This window comes from Nothobranchius furzeri, chromosome 15 (assembly GCF_043380555.1).
Source record: "Nothobranchius furzeri strain GRZ-AD chromosome 15, NfurGRZ-RIMD1, whole genome shotgun sequence".
NCBI classification, from domain to species: domain Eukaryota; kingdom Metazoa; phylum Chordata; class Actinopteri; order Cyprinodontiformes; family Nothobranchiidae; genus Nothobranchius; species Nothobranchius furzeri.
In genome coordinates this window covers 51,714,689-51,736,596 of record NC_091755.1, presented here as the reverse complement: position 1 = coordinate 51,736,596, position 21,908 = coordinate 51,714,689, and the positions used below count along the sequence as shown (strand labels likewise).

Genomic DNA, 21,908 nt, shown 5'->3' with positions numbered 1-21,908 from the left:
TTTAATTCTATGTGGTTTTGGCTTTGCGTGTGCATACCTGAGCAATTACAAACCAGGAGCAAGAAGACCCATCCACAACAGTCTTACTGCAGCTCACTATTTAGGTCTTTGATGCAAGAATGCTCTTAGGTATATTTAATAAAAAATTTCAGTTGTCCAGGTTTTCTCAAGTATTAAGGTTTTGGTCATTGGCCTGCTGCACTGATTTAAAAAGACCTTTTTTATGAATCCCTATTTTTGGTAAACCTAAGTGTTTTTTCTTAGAGGAATATAATTGAAATATCATGTTTTTCTGATACAATGAACCAATTTTGACATGTTTCTGTTTCGCAGTCTTGATGCAAAGTATTTCCTTTTCTTTAAATGGCTTCCTTTTGTCCACACTCTCTAGCATGGGCATAACAGAGAAAGCACACGCCTGGTTTGAATCGTACCTCACAGGACGATCATTCAGTGTATCTTGGCTTGGACAATCCTCTACCGTGCACCATCTTGCCACAGGAGTCCCCCAGGGCTCTGTACTAGGACCTCTTCTCTTTGCAATCTACACCACCTCACTGGGTGAGATCATTCAATCACATGGCTTCTCCTACCACTGCTATGCAGACGACACCCAGCTCTATCTGTCATTTCCACCGGACGACCACACTGTCTCTGCACTAAAATCAAACTGTCTCTCTGACATACCAAAATGGACGAAATCCCACCATCTCCAACTCAACCTCTCTAAAACTGAACTACTTGTCATCCCAGCAAAACCATCCATACAGCACAATATCTCAATCCAAAATGACTTCCTACCTCTGGCTCCTTCAACGGCAGTTCGAAATCTGGGTGTTGTGATTGATGAACACCTGAGCTTTAAATATCATGTTGCCTCTGTTGCTCGTTCATGCCGCTTTGTGCTGTATAGCATACGAAAGATCAGACCATACCTAACACAACATGCCATCCAGCTCCTGGTGCAATCTACTGTCATCTCCCGCCTCGATTACTGCAATGCCCTTCTAACTGGTCTTCCAGGCTGTACTGTGAGACCTCTTCAAATGGTCCAGAACGCAGCGGCGCATCTGGTCTTCAATCAGCCAAAAAGAGCACACGTCACCCCTCTGTTCATTGAGCTCCACTGGCTACCGCTAGCAGCACGCATCAAATTCAAATTGCTAACACTAGCATACAAAGTCCGAGATGGTACGGCTCCCATCTACCTGAATCCTCTTGCAAAGGCTTACGTCTCGGCCCGGCCGCTCCGGTCATCACAGGATCGTCGGCTAGCAGTGCCTACACCACGCTCAGGACAATCCAGACTCTTCTCATGCATCGTTCCACAAATGTGGAATGACCTTCCAAACTCTACCAGAACAGGGTTTTCCTTTTCAATTTTCAAGAAACTCCTGAAGACCCTGCTCTTAAGAGAGCATCTTCTAAACTAGCACCCTCTCTGCACCCGTCCCCCTCTCTACTGTCCACTCCTTGTTCCCTCCTCTCCATGATTCATCATGCTGCCTCACTGCCACCTACGATTGACTGGAAATTGTTTGTTGTTGTTGTCGTTATTGTTGTTGTTAGCCTCAAGGGCAACAAGCCGATTGTCAATTGTAAGTCGCTTTGGACAAAAGCATCTGCTAAATACATAAACATAAATGACCTGGAAACGTTTTGGCTTCTCAGACGAGACCAGTTCCTAGGCCAGACCTCAGAATTGGATTTAGTTTGTGATTAAATCATTTACGCTCACATTTAGTTGCCTAAAATGTTGAGAATGCAGGTCACAAAAGCATGTTTATGTCTGGTAGAAAATATATTTAGTGAGTAATTATCGTTTGTATTTTTAAACTGTTAAAAAAAACAGAAACACTGCATGATCCTGCTACTGAAGTAGCTTCTGTGCTCACCACCCTTAGGTCTCCCTCTTAATCTTTAATGATGATTAATGTGGACTCTGTGCTTATTGGCAGCATTGTGTTATTGGCATACTGACAAGGCTGTTGAGATGAATAACTATGCAAGTGTGCAAACACACGTGTTGGTATTGCTGCTTTTCTATTTTAGTCGTGGAATCAATTTGTCTTTGTGTCCAGTCAATGCAGAAAATGGATTTGTGGAAAAATCTGGTAAACAACACGTAAATTACATTTAGCCTCAGGTCTTCTCTTGTTAGAACCTTTTGTTTACATGTTGTTAAGGTTCAGTTGATTCTGAGTGTGTGTGTGTGTGTGCGTGTGTGTGTGTGCAGGAAATGGTTCGGCGTGGGGAGATTCTTGACGACAGCATGGAAGACGAGTTCTATCTTCGCCGTCTTGATGCCGGACTGTTTGTTCTTCAGTTGCTCTGCTATATTATGGTGGAGATCAGCAACTCAGGGATCTCACAGGTACACACACACAAACACACACTGACACTGGCTAAAATTAGTTTTCTCGACAATCAATTATTGCTAAGACATTCTATCAAGCGAACTGCAAGAGCAGCCGGTTTTCATGGGTTCTGCTCCCAACTAGCTTACTCCTTTCAGCGCTAATCTGGCTTCACCTGGTCTCTTGGGATGCCGATTTTGGTGTTAAAGTATACAATATGTTATACTTGCTTAGGTCAACGTGTGCTTTTCAACGAGCAACATAAAAGAATATTTCCTATAATTCATTAAAATTCCAGTTTGTTTGATATTGACCTCAACTTCCTGCTTTCATTGATCTGCATTAAGAAGGTGAAATTGTTATACATACACATATACATATTATACATTTTTAATGTTTATTTCAATCAGAACCAGTGTTGGGCTTTTATCAAAGGAATACTATGCAATGTTTTCATATTTTACATCATTTTCTTGAGCCAGTATGTGCTAAATGACCCTTTACAGAGATAATGAAATGTCACCCAGACCCCACCGCCCTCTGTGGCGTTCTGCCACTTGTTAGACTTGGGAAATAAATAGAGCTGACATACCTGGCGCTGCAGTCTGCTTCCAGCACATTTTCTGCATGTTTAAGATCATGAACACAGCTGGTTTAATTTAGGGATGAATCACACCTGTAGACACTAAGGAAGACTAGGGAGGCGTTTCTGCAGCTAGATTAAGGTGTTAAAAAGACAAACACACAGCAATGAGATAAGTTTCATTTTGGCTCTACTAAACAGACACTAGGGGGTGCTAAAAGTAAGCCTAAACCTTCAAGTGTGCCTTTAAAGGGGACAAAGAATGCAGTTTATCAGCAATCTAAAACACTGCTTTGAATCGTTAAGAAGCACAAGAATTTTTCTTTAGGCTTTCATCTGTCCCAGGAGCCCTGATACAAGCCATTCTAGACCCCTAAATCAGCCTTGCTCTGAAAAGAGCTATTTACCCCTCCCACTTGGCCAGGACATGATTATGCTAATGAGCTGCTTGCTGATTGGTTGGTTTAAACCAGAATGCCTCAGACACTGGAGACTGCAGACTAGAGGAGGAAGGGCTCCACACTGTGATGTTTTATGAGAGATTTCTCAGAAAATAAGTATTTTCTTGCATTATTAAACTTTCTAATTTACATAAAAAGCAGGTCACACACACAGCTTAGACTTTTTGGCATGCTACTTTTGACCACCCAAGCTGTCTTTATTCACAAACAACAAGATGTTGGTTTAGGTTATTTGTCCCATTTACACGTCAGATTCAATGATACAAAATCTGAACTTGAAAAACTATGAATAAATAAAAATGTAAATATTGCTCTAGATCAGTGGTTCCCAAACTTATTTAGCCGCGCACCCCCTTCCATGTCCCGACCATGTCGACGCACCCCCCAGCCCCCACATCAGGGCATGGCTATATATATATATCAGACATCAAGCTAAACAGACAGGGTTAAAAAAATATGATCGACCTTTTTCCCCATCACTTTCATTTTTTAAATAGTAATTAATAAACATTCAATACCATTACAATTTCCTTTGATTTAATTTTAAATAAATATTTAGAGTGCCCAGGTAGCACATAAACAATGCAATTTAACAGTTTTCTTAAAGTAGGAACGTTTAACCTGTGGCCAGAGCTCTCTCCTTCCTTCTAACCAACCAGACCAGCGTGTCCAGTAACACATTAATGTTACAATTAAACAGTTTCACTTCATGTAGGCTAGGAACATTCACCTGCCGTGGGCAGACCGCTTCTGCTCCACATAAACTTTGTGCGTGATCAAATGTCTCTACAGGAGCTTTCTGAGCTGAAGAGGCTATTCTGCCTCAGACTGGATGCGTCATGCGTCTCCATATCAGACGGGAACAAGCGCTGTTCAGCCAAAGTTTCATAATCAGCGAACATTTTTCCAAGTGACACATCCCTCAGCGAGACCGGCTTTCCAGACCGTTTCAGTGGGAGGAAATCTTACCGCATGCGCTGTGGTTCTGCGCTGCGCTCCCCTCTACAGATCTTCAGCCCACTGTCCACCGTGTGCGCTCCGAGCCGTGCTGAGCACAGTGTCCAGTATAAAGCTCTGATGTTCTGATGGGAATCATTTCTTGATTGATTTAGTTACCTCCACGATGTGCATAACCATTAAAATGTCAGCTCATCTGTGTGTGCATCAGTGTGCGTCGGGGTAAGTCTTTCAAAACAACCAACATCCTTGAGTTTATCAGTCAAAATAAACAGTCAAATGGAAATATCTGTAACCTGCCATTTAACTGTTTTACCTTCCTATGAAGATTGTTGCAAAGAGAAACAACTAAACTTGATTAACCCCAGAGCCATGCGCACTGTGCTGTACTCCGTGACTGTAAATGAGGGGGAAACGATTTAATCAGATCCTTTTCTTTTCAACATGGTTTAATGTAAAGTTTCATTCAGTACAGACATTAGTTACACCGATCTAACGAGACAGAGCCTGGATTTGTACTCTGAACAGTTTAAACATGTTTAAAACGGAGACATGCGTGACACATCTAAAATTCTCACCTGCTCCGCTATTATGGAAATTAAACTAACAAGATGAATAACATGAAATTATTTTAGGCACAGACAACATCCCCCACACTTTTGAAAAGCTTGCAATGCGCCTGGTGCTAATATAATAATATAATAATGCTAAAATGCTCAGATGGGAATCATTTCTTGATTTATTTAGTTACATCCATAATGTTCTGTGTGTGAGGTTTACAATGTCAGAACACCTGCAAGAGACACAGTGTTAATTACAATCTGCCAGAATGACTCGCCACCTTCAGATTTCTCCAACATCGATAAAAATGATCAAATACGGAACATATTGGCGTGCGCAGGCCAGAGTGGTGAAGCTCGGCGCATTGTTATTATGAAGCTAGGGCACATGCTGAGGACACACGCGCGCGCGCGCAAAATATACTTGTTTTCAATTGCATTTATTGGGCCCACTTACTTTTTCTTAGGCCCACCCACAAATGAGTTTCTGGCTACGCTAATGGTGACGTATGACAGACTTCTCTGAGCTCCACAGCCATTACACTTTTCACCCTAGCGGCAGCTCGCGCACCCCTGGGGGTGCGCACACCACACTTTGGGAATCCCTGCTCTAGATCACAAAGTGAATAGATTATATTTCAAGTTTGAGTTGCACAGAAAATAATTTAGCAAAACATGTAGGAAAAAAACAAAAAACGGACACTAAAAATGCTAAAAACACAACAGTACATTAAATAAAACTACATTTAAAATGTACTAAAGATATTGTGATTTAAGTTTATTTTTTCCTTCCTTCTAGTTGCATCAGAGAGTTCATCAAATTCTTAATGTCAGAGGAGGATCTATTAAAATAGTGCGCCACATCCTGAGAGGTGAGTAATTGCTGTTTCTGAAATGGAAATCGTTTTGGGGTTCACAATCATCTTCAGCTCTTCATTAAACGATATTTTGAAGTAGAGCCCTGCACTGAAGCCCTAGGCCCTCGGGTCGGCTCGTCCCGACAGCCCAAGGGCCGGGCTTCGGGCCAACTACTGTGTAATTACCTCGGACACAGGCCGGGCCGGGCGCCTTTATTTTTAATCGAATTCATAAAAAATAACGGAAACACTTAAACGCAGCAGCACCTGCCTGCTTCTCACGCTCCAGCACCCGTTAGCTCAGTTAAGGTCTGTGTGGTTTATAAATGCGCCTTTATAAACGAATTCTCAAACTGCTGATTGAAACATGTGCCCCTGTTCTAATATGCCATTTTATGTCCACTTTGATGACAGAAGCCATTCGTTTATTCTGATGAAAACGGCAGCATTCTGTTTTTCTGTGAATAAATTCGCTCTGCAGTTAAAAAAATACAGCATTCATTGCTGGTTTATTTCTAACTGGAGAGCGCATTTTCAGAGCGGCAGATTAAATTTACAAACGCTTTATTAATTGGGGGCGTTTATTTAATCTGCCGCTCTGAAAATGCGCTCTCCAGTTAGAAAATGAGAATGCTGCTTTTTTTTCTAATTGCACAAAAGCGCATTTTCAGAGCAGATTAAATTTACAAACGCATCCAATTAATATAGCGTTCGTAAATTTCATCTGCCGCTCGAAAAATACGCTCTGTTAGAAAAAAAGCTGCATTGATGCTGTTTTTCTTTCTTTTTTTTTTTTTCTTTTTTTTTACTGCAGAACGTTTCTCTCAGATAATTAGAATGCTGAGCATTCTATCACACTAAAACATTATGAAAGGTTAAAAAAAAGTGTCTCGGGTCGGGCCAGAGAATCCTTAAAACCTTTTCGGACCGGGTCGGGCTGGGGCTCCACCCCCTCGGGCCGGGCCGGACACGGGCTCAGATTTTAGGCCCGTGCAGGGCCCTATTTTGAAGTTTAAATAAATCCCTCACATTTCCAGCCTCCTGTTCAGATCATATATACCCAGGTACAAAATCAACAATAGTCTATACTAAAAATATCTCCCCATTGATAGAGCCTGTATTATGTTCATGTATAAGTTCGCAGTTGTACTTTGAAGGTCTGCTTGATTAAACTAGCATGCTTTTATTTAGAAAATTCAAGTTTCTTTACTTGTGGTCCTTCCTCTCACTTTTGAGGTGGTCTAAATATTTTGTGCCATTTCTGTCTTGTTGCCCAACAAGTTGCTTGTATGCTCATGTTTATTAGATCAGAGGGAGTTTGTAGTCTTATAGGTGTTCTAGAACATCAACTTTTTGCAATTGTTAGCTGCTCTTTGAGCCTCTATAAAGCATACAAAAACTTTATTGGGGCTCTAAATGGCCCAGGAGCCTGATAAATGGTCAAATACAACCCCAGCTAAGACCTACAATGGAAAGACTGGTTAGCCCCATTCACTCAGCCACGACATGAATATTAAATTAGCTGCATGGTGATTGGCTGGTTTTGCCTGATGGTTCTGTACAGCTGTGTGTCCGGATAACTCAATAAGCAAGCTATGCCATTCAACATTAGCAGTTGCATCTCAGGCTAGTGTAGTTCTGCAGTTCGCGTTACCGCCCCAACATTTATAAATTGCTGACATTGAAATGGGTTGGGCCATGCAAATTTAAGGGAGTGTTTCTATGCCAAAGACATGCTACACCAGCTTTTCCCCATGGCTATCGCAAAATAGCTAATTTGCATAGGAAAGCGAGTTGGAGACGACATGGACGTTTTTGTATGGTACATTAAACACCCCAAGCTGCCTATACTCAACAACTCCAAAGTAAATGCAGCTTTAAATTATAGAACCACTTTAACGATTAGAGCTAGAGTTTCCTCTGGTTAAAAACGGGGGTTGATTGTTTAAAGGACTTTTCTGGTCCTTTTGCTCCTCCTTAGTAGTAACTACAAGTGTGAAACCACGTTTGTTGTAGTTGGACCGGCCGAAACCATTGATGGAAAACACGAATGGAATTCTGACTTCAACAAATGAACCAGCAGTTTCTGATAATGGGGAAAACACAAAAGTACTTTTAGTGACTGTGAATTAAAGCTTCCTAAATTTCTGTCTCTGAGCAGCACAGCTTCTGCAGAGCTCTGGCCCGTGGGCCGCTTTAGTTGCACATCATGCCAATATAAAGACTTTCCTCTCTGTGGTGGAACATTTATTTTAAAACAAAACTCATCCACAGGGGTTTCAGTTCTTCTGATGGCAGGATTGCCTGGAGACTTTGTTTACGCCTTTGAAGCCAACAGCACAACATCTGACGTGCTCTGCTTGCAGCTGAGTCATGTTATCGTTAGCTTGAGTGCTTGTATCGAGGTGTGTGAGGCTTTCGAAGCAGCCTTGTGGCATGCAGTAAACAAAGAAAACCTGCTGAAAGCTTCTATGTTGAACAGATTTAACTTTTCTATGTGGAAGAAGTACAGTGATCCCTCGCTACTTCGCGATTCGTTTATCGCGGATTCACGACTTTGCGGATTTTTTCTTTGGAGCCTTATCCAAGGGAAATTTGCCGATTCGCTGTTTTTTTCACCGATTTGCGGCATTTTTCTATGCGAAATATCAAGAAATTCCTGTTTTTTTCATCAATTTCATCATAAAATGCACTTTTTGTAATAAAACTATAAAAAAACCAAGTAAACATTTTTTTTCTTGAGTTTTACCCACAAAAAGAGAATGTGATCATACGATAATTCAATATAGTACTGTACTGTAAATATGGTGTCCCTACTTCGCGGATTTTCACCTATCGCGGCCAGGTCTGGAACGCATCTACCGCAATAAACAAAGGATCACTGTATACATGGAACTGATTATGGATTAGAAAAGGAAAATGATACGTAATACAGTAGCTGAACAGAAATTATAGGAGGAAATGTTGGTACTGCCATTCCTCATTGGTTTATAATAGGAATGAAGGTTTTAGAGTGACCTAGTAAACATTTTTACTAAATTCAGATTGAAATGCTGTACTTACACATTTGTCAGGTCGATCTTCCTATGTGGCCGAATCCCACATAAATGGGCGAAAATCCCCACGCAGCAACGTAACCCCTACTTCACACTGGAAGCATCAGCGGTGCAGAACAGCAGCGGGACGTCACTGCTTCAAATAGAATCCATTGGGGGGGGGGGGTCGCAGCACCGCTAAAGATTGGATCGGGTTCTATTTTTGCCGCCAGCCACTTCCGGGACATGATAATTCCCGCAGTTAACATTGGGTGAGACAGGAAATCACACACGATTTCAGTGTAAAAACCTCTGGTAATTTTCAAAATAAAATACTATTGAAGTGATGCGACTTCATATCTATGTGAATTACGTCAATACATGTGATCTAACTGCTTATTTACTCCCTGTATCCAGATAGGAAAAACAGACAGTAGCTATAAAGTATCTGAAACATCTAATAAGACCTGTTTCGTTTGTTTTCATTCATATTGTCAACATTCAGATGGTAAAACCATGGACTGAAATGCATAACGGCAGGCAATTTTCCAGCAATTCAATCATTTCCTCTCAGTGAGAAACCTGGCTCGTCATTCACGTTTGTTCTACTTATCCAAAGATGTCCTGCCCCGCTGTATTTGTTTTTCAGACGTGTAGCGGGCGTGCTATTTTTGTCCTCACGCAACATCCATCCTTCCTGTTTCATTGTCGGATAAAGCCCGAGGACGCGGCTCCGATCACACACCCTCTGGCCCTCGTGGCATGTAACGCTGTAGATAGAGTCATCCGTCACACTTGCCAGCGAGTGTGGCAGTTCTCCTGTGTGTGTGTGTGTGTATACACCAGTGGGAATTTGTTGTGGCTGGGTGCCACTTTTGTTGTCATCTGCATATTTGCATGCACTAGTGGACTCTCGGTCCACTCTGTTTTTGCTTGCTAACTGGATTGTGTGTTTATATGTAATATTTTCATTAGGATTTTTACATATTTATGTTTGAAATGACCGACCTTGATGGCATTTATTTTTCCTTCTTGTTTTTCAGTTGACTTCTTATCTTGTGTGCGTTCCTTAGTTTAGTCATTTTGTCATAAACCTTTTAGATTAACGAGTTTAAAATCTATACGAATCTTTAATGGGCTAGTGTCGGATTATCCGACCACCTGAATATAGCTGCGTGTGACTCCTGCTGTGTGTTAGGCAACTTAAAACTTTCAGAAAAGGGTTAGGTGTGTCATCGTCTCAGCGGTTCTGAGATTTATTGGCTTTAGCTCATCGTCACTCACGTTGTGACTTTGTCCCCAGCGAGATTTAAGGATTTACAGATATTAATGATTTATGTCACTCACAGAAAGATCAAATTTTTGTTTTGTTTTCTTTAACAAAGGTGGGGTAGAAGCAGTTTTCCTGAAATATGATTTTTTTTTTCCCCGTGTCCTGTCTGGCTGTGAAGCAAACAGAATTGATGTCTGAATGCTGGTAACAAGCCTTACAGATTTACTCTCAGGTGGAGCATCAAAGCGTCTGCTTTTAATGTCACGCCTGATACTTAAAACTTTATTGTTCCTGTTTTTTAATGCTTTGTAATTCCGACCAGACACGGAGTCAGAGGTGAAAGAGAAAGGAAAAGACAAAGGGGGGGGGGGTTCCACAAAAATAAACAATAATGAACAAGAGTCTGCTTCTAGACCTGCAGAAAGAGAGAAGAAAAAAAATGGGACACAACAACAATACAAGATCAACTTAGGTGTGTTCTTGCTGTGTCTTTGTAAATCCATGCTTTCGTTCTTTTTTAAACACAGAAACAGTTTTGTTTACCTGTTTGTAGCTACGGTTTCGCCGACAGCTGCCGGCTTCTTCAGGCTGACGCTGATGGTGGCGCGTCACTTCCTTCTCCGTTTATCTGCGGGCAGCAGAGGACGTTGCCATAGCCACCGCCCCCCCAAACTGCAAAATAAAACTATGGAAACGCTACGTAGACGACATAGTGGAAATCATACCAAAAGGTCAAACAGAAACACTAACACAACACTTAAACAATATTGACGACACGGGCAACATAAAATTCACTTATGAGTTAGAAACAGAAGGCAGCATAGCATTTATGGACATGAAAATCACCAGGCAGACCGACGGGACCCTAAACATAAACACATACAGGAAACCAACACACACAGACCAATATTTATTATGGACATCAGAACACCCCACCATACACAAAATGTCAGTAATCAGAACATTATATCACCGAGCAAACATAATAACAGAAGAGAGAGACCGTAAACAAGAGGACAGACACATACAACACGCTTTAAAGACCTGCAGATACCCGACATGGGCAATAAACAAAGGAAAACAACAAACAAAAACAGAAAGCAAAGAACAACCCAAAAAAAGAACCAGAAACCCAGAAAGACAAGAACCAAAACCAGTGATAACCCTACCATACATCAGAGGCATAACGGAAAAAATAAGAGCAACAATGAAAAAACACAACATAAACACACCAACAAAGCCATACACAACAGTTAGAAACAGATTAGTACACCCAAAAGACAAAATATCAGCTGGACAAAAATGTGGAGTCATCTACGAAATCCCATGCAAAATATGCAATAAAACATACATACAGTAGGAGAAACCGGACGCCAACTCAATACACAGACAATAGAACACAGAAAGGAGTGTGAGAAAGAGGCAAATCGTAAACACACAAGAACAGCAAAAGAAGAAGCAGAAAGTACAATAAAAAAGTCAGCCGTAACAGATCATTGCTTAAGAGAAAACCATATAATGGACTGGGACAGCACACGGATCATAACCACTGAACAACAAAAATACAAAAGATGGATCAAGGAAGCAATAGAGATAAGGAGACGTGGATGTGGGACCATGAACAGGGACGACGGAGTTTACATGCTGGACCACGCATGGGACTGCATCGTCGGAGAGGGGAGAGCGGGCAGTAGAGGGCGACAACGTCCTCTGCTGCCCGCAGATAAACGGAGAAGGAAGTGACGCGCCACCATCAGCGTCAGCCTGAAGAAGCCGGCAGCTGTCGGCGAAACCGTAGCTACAAACAGGTAAACAAAACTGTTTCTGTGTTTAAAAAAGAACGAAAGCATGGAATACAAGATCAAGCTATCACTGCGTCAACTTGATGATTAAATATAAAATCAACATTGTTTAACTGAACAGTCACACAATAATACATCACAGTGCATTAAGTGCCAACCACAGCCTTAAGACATGTGTTGAACGTGCCCAAGTCCATACTTATGAGAGCACCTTGTGAGCACCTGTGTGTGTACCCGCGCTTGTTTATGTAAGGTTTCTCTATAGGAGCATCCAATAGAGAGTGTGAGGGGCCACAGACCTGCCCCCTAAAGATGTGCAGGAGACGGAGGGAGTCTCGGGCTCGGCCGACTAGAGGGTGGGAGGCTGCGGGCGGGCCTGTGGGCTTGCCGCCGATATCTCCCGGGACTGCCGGCTGCTGGTTGTGGCCCCCCGGGTCGATCCTCTGTGCCTCCCGAGGGGAGCGGGGGCTTTTCTGGTCGCAGTCTCCCTGGAGTTCCTGTGCTCTGGGGCAACTCCTGGATCTCTGGGACTTGGAGCTTCTGGAATATGTTTTGCCATATTGCTTGAAACACTCTGCACATAAATATGGCAACTAATAAATACATTTTTGTGTTAAAAAATAAACAATTTAAATTACTTCTGAAATGTGAACTAATGGACAAACCTCATCCAATTATTGTTATCGTCCCATTTTAAATGACTGGATACTGATCCATCCATCGAACGGCCCTCTGGTTATCCCTCTACCCTTTGTGCATACGCCTCTTTGAATGAACCATGTTCTTGGCTCAGGGCATTTGAACTGCGAGCTGTATTAGCAAGCAAACTAAATATTTATACAGCTACATAAGTGCATGACGTTAAAAATTGTGGCAGGAATGGTGCCAACAGGTTGAAAAGGTAAGACAAAGTTCTGTTTTTATGGTTGTTGGAAAGAAGCTAATGCGTCTGACATTCTTCTGTATCGTGGAGGAGTGGCTCAGGGGAGGTGCCAGGAGAAAGGAGGTTGGACTTTTGAATTGTTTAATTTCAAAATATAGCTTTCTTGAAAAGCTTTTGCAGGAGCTCCTACCTTATTTTTAAAGTGATACTTCACAGAAAAACATTTTTTAATTATTATTTCTAATTATAATCGATCATTCTGAATTTTACATACAGACTAAACATGAAAATAGTCTCCTACACCTATCTCCTGCATTAGCTTCTGATAGAAAAAAGACGGTGAACCTCTAGGTTTAGAAAATCCTGACAGATCTACGTCACACTGTCACTTAGCATTCATGGACTTGATTCCATTTTGACTCTCAACAGAGAAGGATGTTGTAGGGGAAACAAGTCTCTAAAACCAGAGATCAGGATAACTAAGAGTGCAAAGTCAAATGATACAAAATGCTTTTTCTTATAGATTTGTTTACGGTGTTGAGCTCTAGAACAGAACTTTTGTTGTTGAAGAACAAACCCTGCAGAAGTCACACAGCCTAAAAACGTGACCGCTATGGAGCAGGAGATGCGGTATAACAACTCTGATCACTTAACACATCAGTCTTTTCCTGGAACATGTTTGTAGTTTACTCTCGGCTTGTGACAAAAAAAAGGGACAGAAGCTGTTGTGTTAAAGTATTGTTCATCAGTGAATTGCACAAAATTGTGTTTGAGAAAGAAACTCAAACTTCTTTTCCTCTTCACCTGGAGGGTTGGTTTGGTGCAGTTGTTGGACAGTAGGTTCTGAAAAGAGAAATCCTTTCAGTGGCTGAAATCACATCGCATCACATAAAAGGTCGTATTCTTTCTTTCACCCTGCAAGCCATTTTAGACTGATGGAGTTGACTCCAGTCATTCACATAACAAAGTTAAACAAGCATATTTATGTATTTTGCTCAGTCATTTGGCATGGCACAGAAACACTGACTACAGTCAGACACAGGAAACGGTGTGGTGGAAGTATCATGGCTTGAGCTTGTTTTGCAACATCAGGACCAGTAAGGCTTTGTGCCGATCAGTGATGCACCAATATGACATTTTTTGGCCGATACCGATATCCGATATTAAGATCACTGTTGTGGCCAATAACCGATATTTGCCGATGCCGATATACTGACATTAATGCTTCTAAAATCAGCAGCTTTTGTATAGAATGAAAATTATTAAAGCTGAATTTATGTTATTATGTACACACACCACAGACATTTACGGTTCTGAGATGATCACATTCACTGTTATGACGAAACAATTACACATCCCCCCCCACCCCCCCACCCCCACCCTCTGAAACAGGCAAACAAATGGAGACAAGATGGAAAAAATATTGGTTGTTGACTCATTCGCTGCCAGCTGTTTCCTGATCGCTAAAGCCCTTCGCTGCCATCGTTTCTCACTGTTTTTGCAGTTTTTTTAAGAGTCATAGAACGTTGCATGCTAGGATGATGTCGACGCGCAAACTACCAAAACAAAGCGGAGACTCACCCCTTACATCAGGAAGAATCCGCGCGTTATCCGTTCTTTCATATTCCGTTGTTGAATTGTGATCGGCAGAAGCTTTTCCGGTTCGCGCTTCACTTTTTTTACAGCAGTGGCCCAAAACGATCTCCTAACACATGGATTTTCTGCTTCCTGATCACGTGACCTGTGACGTATGTGGACGAAGGTCGACTTTAGAGCTGAGATGTTCGTTCTCTCGGCGCGGGGGCTCGTTCTGATGCCCACACAGTAAAAAAATGCCAATGTCATCATTGGCAGTGAATTAGTTAATATCAGCCCGATTTTATTAATCGAACCAGTACCGATATGCTAAAAAATTACTAACATCTGCTTATACCGATATTAATGCTGATATATTGTCCATCCCTAGTGCCAGTGAATGTTGCTTTAATATCTGCACATTGTAAGGAAAAAAATTGTAAAAAAGCCAGAATTTCATAAGCAAGCAGGCCTAACGTGGCAGGTTCAACTTAAAGTAACAATAGATAGTTTATTTATTTATTTATTTTTCACTGTGAGCTAGAGCATTAACATTGATCTCAGTGATTGTTGGGTTAGAAAGTTGACCGGTTTCATATGTATCACCATTCTGCAGCCCTCTGCTGACCAAAAACCACACTAAATCATTTTGTGGAGTGGGTAGGTGTTCTAGGGGGAGCTCTTTACCTGCTTTATGGCTGTTAGCTGTAATGCTCGCTGTTAGCATGTTCAGTTTGCTGATAATCAATTAAAAGCACAAGAAGAAAAAAGAAAAAAGTTTGCTTTTTCTTCTGGCATCACAGTGGAGCCTGGAAATAAAAGTACAAGAGTAACGTCTTTGGAGGCGAAGCAAAGAGCTTAAACCATCGGCGCAGCCTACATTAGTTTGAGGGAACTAAAGGAGACTACAAAATCACGGACTGATAGTGACCTGGCTTTGTTGTTGGATTTGTAAGTGATAATATTTTTTGTCCAACAGCGTGGAACTTTTTACTTAGTGGTTTTATTTTAGTATTAGTTGGCTCGTGTTAGCGTTAGCTCGTTGTTTGCACTAGCTACAGCAGGCTGCAGCACGGTTGTTTGCAACTGTTGTACTTCCACTCTCAACCAGTAGGGTAGAGGAGCGGGAAACTGCTCTGTGTTACTTAAATAACATCTAACAGCTACCCAAAGGTGTTACACCAACACTGGCAAGTGTTTGTATTCTTTATTGCTTATTTTTTTTCCAACAAATCTTTTGTTATACACCCTAAAATGCCTGTATATGTTTACATATAAACATATATTTGGTATATAAAGGTTAAAAAGTTGCATTTTAGTTTAATTTTAACAGTACCGAAGACATTTAAAGCCTGTGTTTGCCATTGCACCTTTGCATTTACTGCATGACTGTCTCACACAGTTAAAAACATAGTTGCTATCGATTAAGACGTCACAGGATGATTAGTGCCGTCTCCCCAGCTTCAGGCTCGTATAACAGCATTTTAAATGACACTCTGTCCCATCTGCTGCTGTAATCGCACTAAAAAGTCCTGCAGTATCTCCTCATCCTTGGCGGCAGTGGGAATGGTTCTCCCTGTATTCATGGCAGATCAGTCTCAGTCACTGACCTGAGTAATGACCATCCTCAGTACTGTATTGTCCTCTAGCGTGTTGCCGTGGTGACAGAAGGAGAGGGTATCGGCATGCCAAAGAAAAGCTTCTGAGCTGAGTTGAAGAGTCGCAGCATCCCTGACCTTTCTGTCAGTGCGGCTCACTGTGGAGCCATTCATAGACCTGGAGGCGGCGAAACGTGTTCTGAGAGACGCGTGCCGGTGGTAAAAGAGGATGTGGGTTTTCATGTTGTTGTTAAACGTCTCACCTCGTGTCCCTTTAACTGCTTCTCTCAGCGAGCTTTAAGATTCTGCATCTTTTTTGAGCTCAGTAGCATCCCGTGCTTCCGGGATCAAATCCAAATCGGTTTTGCTGCCTTTCAAGTCCGATATCTCTGTACTGCAGTCAAACCCTGCTTCCCTGTACTCTGAACTTTACTTCCAGCTCTGCAGCTTGTTATCATCTGATTCTCCTCAGAATACACAATGATAGAGTGACCTGCATCCTCAATGGTTTGTCTAATGTCACTGTGCCTCTGCTGACCTCATCTGCATTAAACAACAGTCTCAAGAACCTCCTCACGTACTGTGCTGTTCGGATTTCCCTGGGATGTTGCTCCTGTCGAAAACACTGATCTGCATATTTTAACAGCTTTTTTTTACACTTCTATCTAAAAGTACTGCTTTAACTAAAATGACATGTATTTGCAACCTCATTTCAGCTTGTTGTGAGTGTTTTTGTGTACATTCAGGAAAAATATTCTACTTAAACAACCTAGCTCATGATCTACTCACCCTCTTCCCCTCAGGCAGAATGTCGAGCTGCCTTAAAAGGAATCTAGAATTCCAAACCGCGTTTGCTTTGTTGTTGCTGAATGCAGCTTGAGATGTCAAATGTACCAAACCAGAAAGTCTGTACCGTCTCTGACCTGCTTTCCCATGCAGATTAATAATGCTTAATGGCCACAGAGAAATGTTTCATCCTGAGCAAAGCTTCAATATCACGGGGGCGTCGGGGCAGTTCTGCTGAATTGGCAGACCGGGGTGAAAAGGAGGACCACCGGATGTGTTCTAATTACAGGGATTACACTCCTGAGCCTCCCTAAGGTCTGATCAGGGGTTCTGGAGAGGAGGGGTCGTCGAATAGTCGAACCTTGGATCCATGAGAGGCAATGTGGTTTTCGTCCTGGCCGTGGAACACTGGACCAGCTCTGCACCCTTAAGGGGGGTCCTGGAGGGTGTGTGGGATCTACATGTGTTTTGTGGATTTGGAGAAGATGTTTGATCGCGTCCCTCGAGTGGCCCTGCGGGGTGTGGGGTACCAGGCCCGTTCATACTGACTGTTGGGTTCTTATATGACCGGAGTCATGACTTTGGTCATGTTGAGGGGATCCGTTTTGGTGGCTTGAGGATCGGGTCTCTGCTTTTGGCCGATGATGTGGTCCTGTTGGCTTCATCAGAACGCGATCTCTGGCTTTTGCTGGAGCGGTTCGTAGCCGGGTGTGAAGCGGCTGGGATGAGAATCAGCTCCTCTAAATCTGAGACCATGGTCTTGATCCGGAAATCAGTAGAGTATCTTTTCCGGTCAGCGACGAGGGGTTGTGCCTGGCCAATTACCAGGGCTCCTGGGCCATTTAGAGCCCCAACAAAGTTTCACATGCTAAGTAGATGCTCATAAAATACTTTCCTGTAATTAAAACGCATCCTAGAAGAATTTTAAAGCCTAAACAACCAAACTGAGGAATAACTTCTCCCCAGAGGCTGTGAGTTTCATGAACTCTGACCCCTTAAGCTCCACCCTTTTCATTAGAATATTAATTCAGGTCTTAATTAAAGACTTGAGATTATTTATTTGTATGGGCTTACCTGTGTAAGACAATTAGTTCTCCTGTGTGTTCTGTTGAATCAGACGCTCTTCCTCACTAATAACAAAGACTGTTTAGCCAACCCTTCTTTCACAGGTAAATAAACACACATAATCCCTGATTTAGTAGCTTTAGATAAACACCACCCGATGTAAAAGGTTTCATGTATTTTCATGTATTTTATAGGTAGTCATCACACTACTCTGAGTACAGTAGATGTTGGTTAATAGAGTCAAACCTGTTATTTCATCTCTGTACCGTAAAGGAAAAATTAGTTTAATATTTAAACTGAGCCGGTAATCAAGCTTCCAGCTGTTCCAGGGTTGTTGTGTTTATATGAAGATGATGTGAAATTCAGCCACAAAGTCGTGTTTTAGTCAGAATGACAGAAATCAAAGACAGAGTTGGTGTCGTAAATGTTTTCCTGCTCTTTTACATCGATAGAGTCAAGAGTTATGTTGTTTTATCTCTCATTATTGGGTTTTTTATTCCTGTAATGCAAACAACAACAAAAGCAAAGTATTCTACCCCCTGAAGGAAAGATGGAAAAAAGAAGTTGACAGCCTTGCTTTGTACTGCTAAACCCTCCTGGCTCTAGTCAGGAAAGCCCCCTTTATCTTTTCTCTCTGAGAAAAACAGTCCTTATTTTCCTCCCGTCTTTGTGTCTCAACATCCCTGGGTTTAATGTGTAATCCCTCCTTCAGAGGCAGAGCGGATGCACGGATTCCACCGGGGATGCGGCAGCTGCAACTTCCTCTTTCTGCACATTAGACTCACAAATCGACCGGCGAACAGTCTCTGAGGCCTCGTGTGGGAGGCAGAAACACAAAACGAAGAAAAACAGTCGCATTTTCACAAGCAAAACCGTGAAGCGCCACTCGGCGCATCGGGACCGGAGACTTTTATAAAGGACAAGTCTTCATTTTAGCTCATTTTTCTATATTCTTGAAGAAAAACGACTAAAAAAACAACCTTTTGTTTTAAAATATGATGCAAAAATGCTCGTGCATCATCCCTAACTAATCCACTTGTTCTCTTTAAAAACCAAGAAAAGCAGCGTTTCCTAGACGCTTCTGACTTTTCTCTTTAAAAAATATTGAAATATTGTTTATGATTTAAAGGTGAGAAAGCTTAAATAATAACCAAACTGTCAAAGTGAGAAATTACCTCGGGGCCCTCGGCGATCCGTTTGCTTTCATGCAAAGTCCAGAGTAAATTTGCCGACTGGCACAGGCGGACTCGAAGCAAACACGGCGAGGAGAATTCCTCCAGTAAATGAGCACAGATTAAAAACAAAACACACAAATTAATTGAGTTAATATAAACAGAGCTGTGATTCTGGGTCTTTGTTTGGCCAAAACTAACAGAAATGTTTTTCTTTGATTTTTACAAAAGGAAACCAGCTCATTTAGAAGCTGACTTATTAAACAAATTCTTAAAAATCTCGGTTGCAGCATTTTGGTGAAATTCAATTCAAATTCTCTGCATAATCAATCAAATTTAAATTGTTTAAAACAACCTAAAAAGACAAAAGCCAGGAATTTTTAAGCTAAAAAAGGTTCGTTTTTGTATGTTTGACAGATGTGTTTGCTTTCTCTGACCATAATCTCTGGGATTATGCTCGTTTCATTTGGGAAATGTTTACATTTATCCTCCTCAGAGCGCCAAAAGGGTCATTCTGTGTGCTGGTTCTGAAAATGTTCTGATTTAGGAGTCAAACCAGCTAATCTCTGGATTTTCCTTCATCTCTGGCAGAGTACGTCGAGAGCATCGGAGACGGGAAGAGCGACGAGTTCAAAGAGGCGGAGAGGAAGAGGATCATGGAGCTCGTCGACAACTTCTAATCTTGTTTTTTCTTTTTCTCCCTTTTTCGTTGTCGTGCACACCAAACCTCACCAGAACAGTTTCACGTGTGAACCGCCAACGTCTCGGCTCGACTGCTGCAAAGCTTTTTTAGCCTGTTTTTATCATTTAAAAGAATCTAGGTTGGCGTTTTCACCACAGAGGGTTCATGCCTAGTCAACAGAAATAATAGTTTTATTTAATGAAAGCATTCTGGTGAAGTGGAGGCGTGCCTGAGAGCTGGGATATTCTCTGCAGAAATGTAAATGTTCTGTTTCTCCCTTTTTGTTGAGTTAATTTAGCTGTAAGATATTTTCTATTAAAGCCTTTGCTATTAAACGCCCTGATTCTGTTTGTTTCATTAATGTCACGGTTTACAGAGCGAGACTCGCGCAGCATCCTGATGACTCCGTGCTCATGAATCTCATCACACTTGATCACCGCTGCACAGACACAGCGATGGAGACGGCGGGGCGCATTAACGGCAGACCTGCTTCTGCTCCGCTCATCTGAACCCGCCCACGGACGGATCCCGGCAGCCTTCCCGGCGCTCCCTCGCCCCACAGCGGCTTTTCTGTTGTGGTTCTGCTCACATCAGTGTGGAGGTGTGTTACAGCTCTGCTGTGTCCACTGTTATTCCCTCTGTCTGGAGCAACAGTCTCGCTGTTCCTGCTGTCTTTTAAACAGCGTTCCAGTTCCTTCTGCACGAACTCCACCTGCTTAAACATCTCTCACCATCTTTTTTCAACCCGATATAAATCCTTACGGCGGCGCTGTCGGGTTTGATGAATTGCAGAAAACAATTGACTAAAAATATATATTAGATGATTTGTTTTTGTCTGACTGCAGCCAGCTCCATCTTTGTCAGTCTCATTCCCCGCTGTCACAAATAAGCAGCCGCCGGTGCAGCGCTCCCATCTGATGCTCGGCTTTCTAACCCGGCACTGCAGGGAGAAGGCTCATTACTAAAATTGGAAATCACGATCGAGATGTAATGTCTTTCTTGGTAAAGCTGCACCTAAAAAATGTGATCATTTGCTTGTGATAAACATAGATTTTCTTAGTTTTGATTGTGAACAATTAGCGTATAGTTTACAGATTTAAAGGGATGACTGAATGAACCGAGCTCACGCTGCAGAAGGCGTGGCATATATATGCAAACAATGATTCATTGACAGATTTTCTACTTTAAATTATGTAATAGAGTATTAATATTTATGCTTATTTAAGATGAGCTTCTCTATGAATGTGGTCACTGCGATAATAGATGAAACCATTCCCATTGGGATAAAGGTGGGGATACATTCACTGGTTTGTCCACTTAAAGGAGGACAAGTGAATCCTGTTTGTGCTTACATAATCTAGTCTCATCAGGGGTCTGCAGCTCTTTGGACCTTCAACACTGACTCGAATAACTTTGGCTAAAAATTGCTAAAACTAACTCATGTTTTTCAAGGGATACGTTGCGAATTTTTCATATTTTAAAATCATTTACTTGAACCAACATGATCCCACCACCCTCTGTGGTCAGAATACCGCCTTTGCAACTTCAGAGTGCCAGTCCGGTCCTGTAGACACTAATAAAGGTTGGGGAGACATTTCAGCTTTCAGATTTAGGTGTTAAGACGAACGCACAGCGAAGAAATAAACTTGTGCCTTCGGTTCTATCAATCGGACACTAGGGTGTGCTAAAAGAAAACCAAAATGGCCTAATCTCCCTTTAAAATGCAGGTTTAAGCAGTTTTTTAATGGAATTACTGGATTGAATTTCCATAACGGAATAACACTAAAAGTACCTGATATTTTAGAATTTTTTTTATCCGTTTCTCTTAATATCCCATAGAAAATACTTTAGCAAAAGTTTGACTTTCTTCAAAAAACATTAAACCCAATTTGAACATTCACACCGACTTTGGAGTGGAGTCTTATTTTTTCTGGAAGCTGCATGTGAATTGTCATGAAGTCAAATAAACATGAGCCAGACAGAAAGTTAGGCCTGAAACAGCGATATGCATCCAGTAAATGTCAAAATAAAAGCAGTGTTGCCCCCCACCACCACCACCACCTTTTTCCCGTTAATAATGACGGGGAAATCGGTTCACAGAATTAGTATATCTTTAAACATATGCGGTCAAATTTCTAACGTGAACCCCAGAGATTTGGTGCTGTCAAGTGAGCAAACATCTGGAGACGTTCTACGCACGATCTGAAGTCTGTGTAAATGGCAGTCCGCCTGCAAGCCGTACAGCATTCGGACCACGTCAGT

General features: G+C 41.8%; 1 protein-coding gene across 1 annotated transcript in view; it reads left to right on the top strand.

Annotated features, from left to right (window-relative positions):
* Window positions 1-19,981, top strand: part of ctnnbl1 (catenin, beta like 1) — a 103,704-nt gene extending 83,723 nt beyond the window's left edge. The window contains exons 14-16 of the mRNA XM_015968564.3: window positions 2,237-2,374; window positions 5,718-5,790; window positions 19,556-19,981. Of these exons, the coding sequence (XP_015824050.1) occupies window positions 2,237-2,374; window positions 5,718-5,790; window positions 19,556-19,644 (300 nt within the window). The 3' untranslated portion in view covers window positions 19,645-19,981. The remainder of the gene's footprint in view (window positions 1-2,236; window positions 2,375-5,717; window positions 5,791-19,555) is intronic.
* The last annotated feature ends 1,927 nt before the right edge of the window (window positions 19,982-21,908 follow it).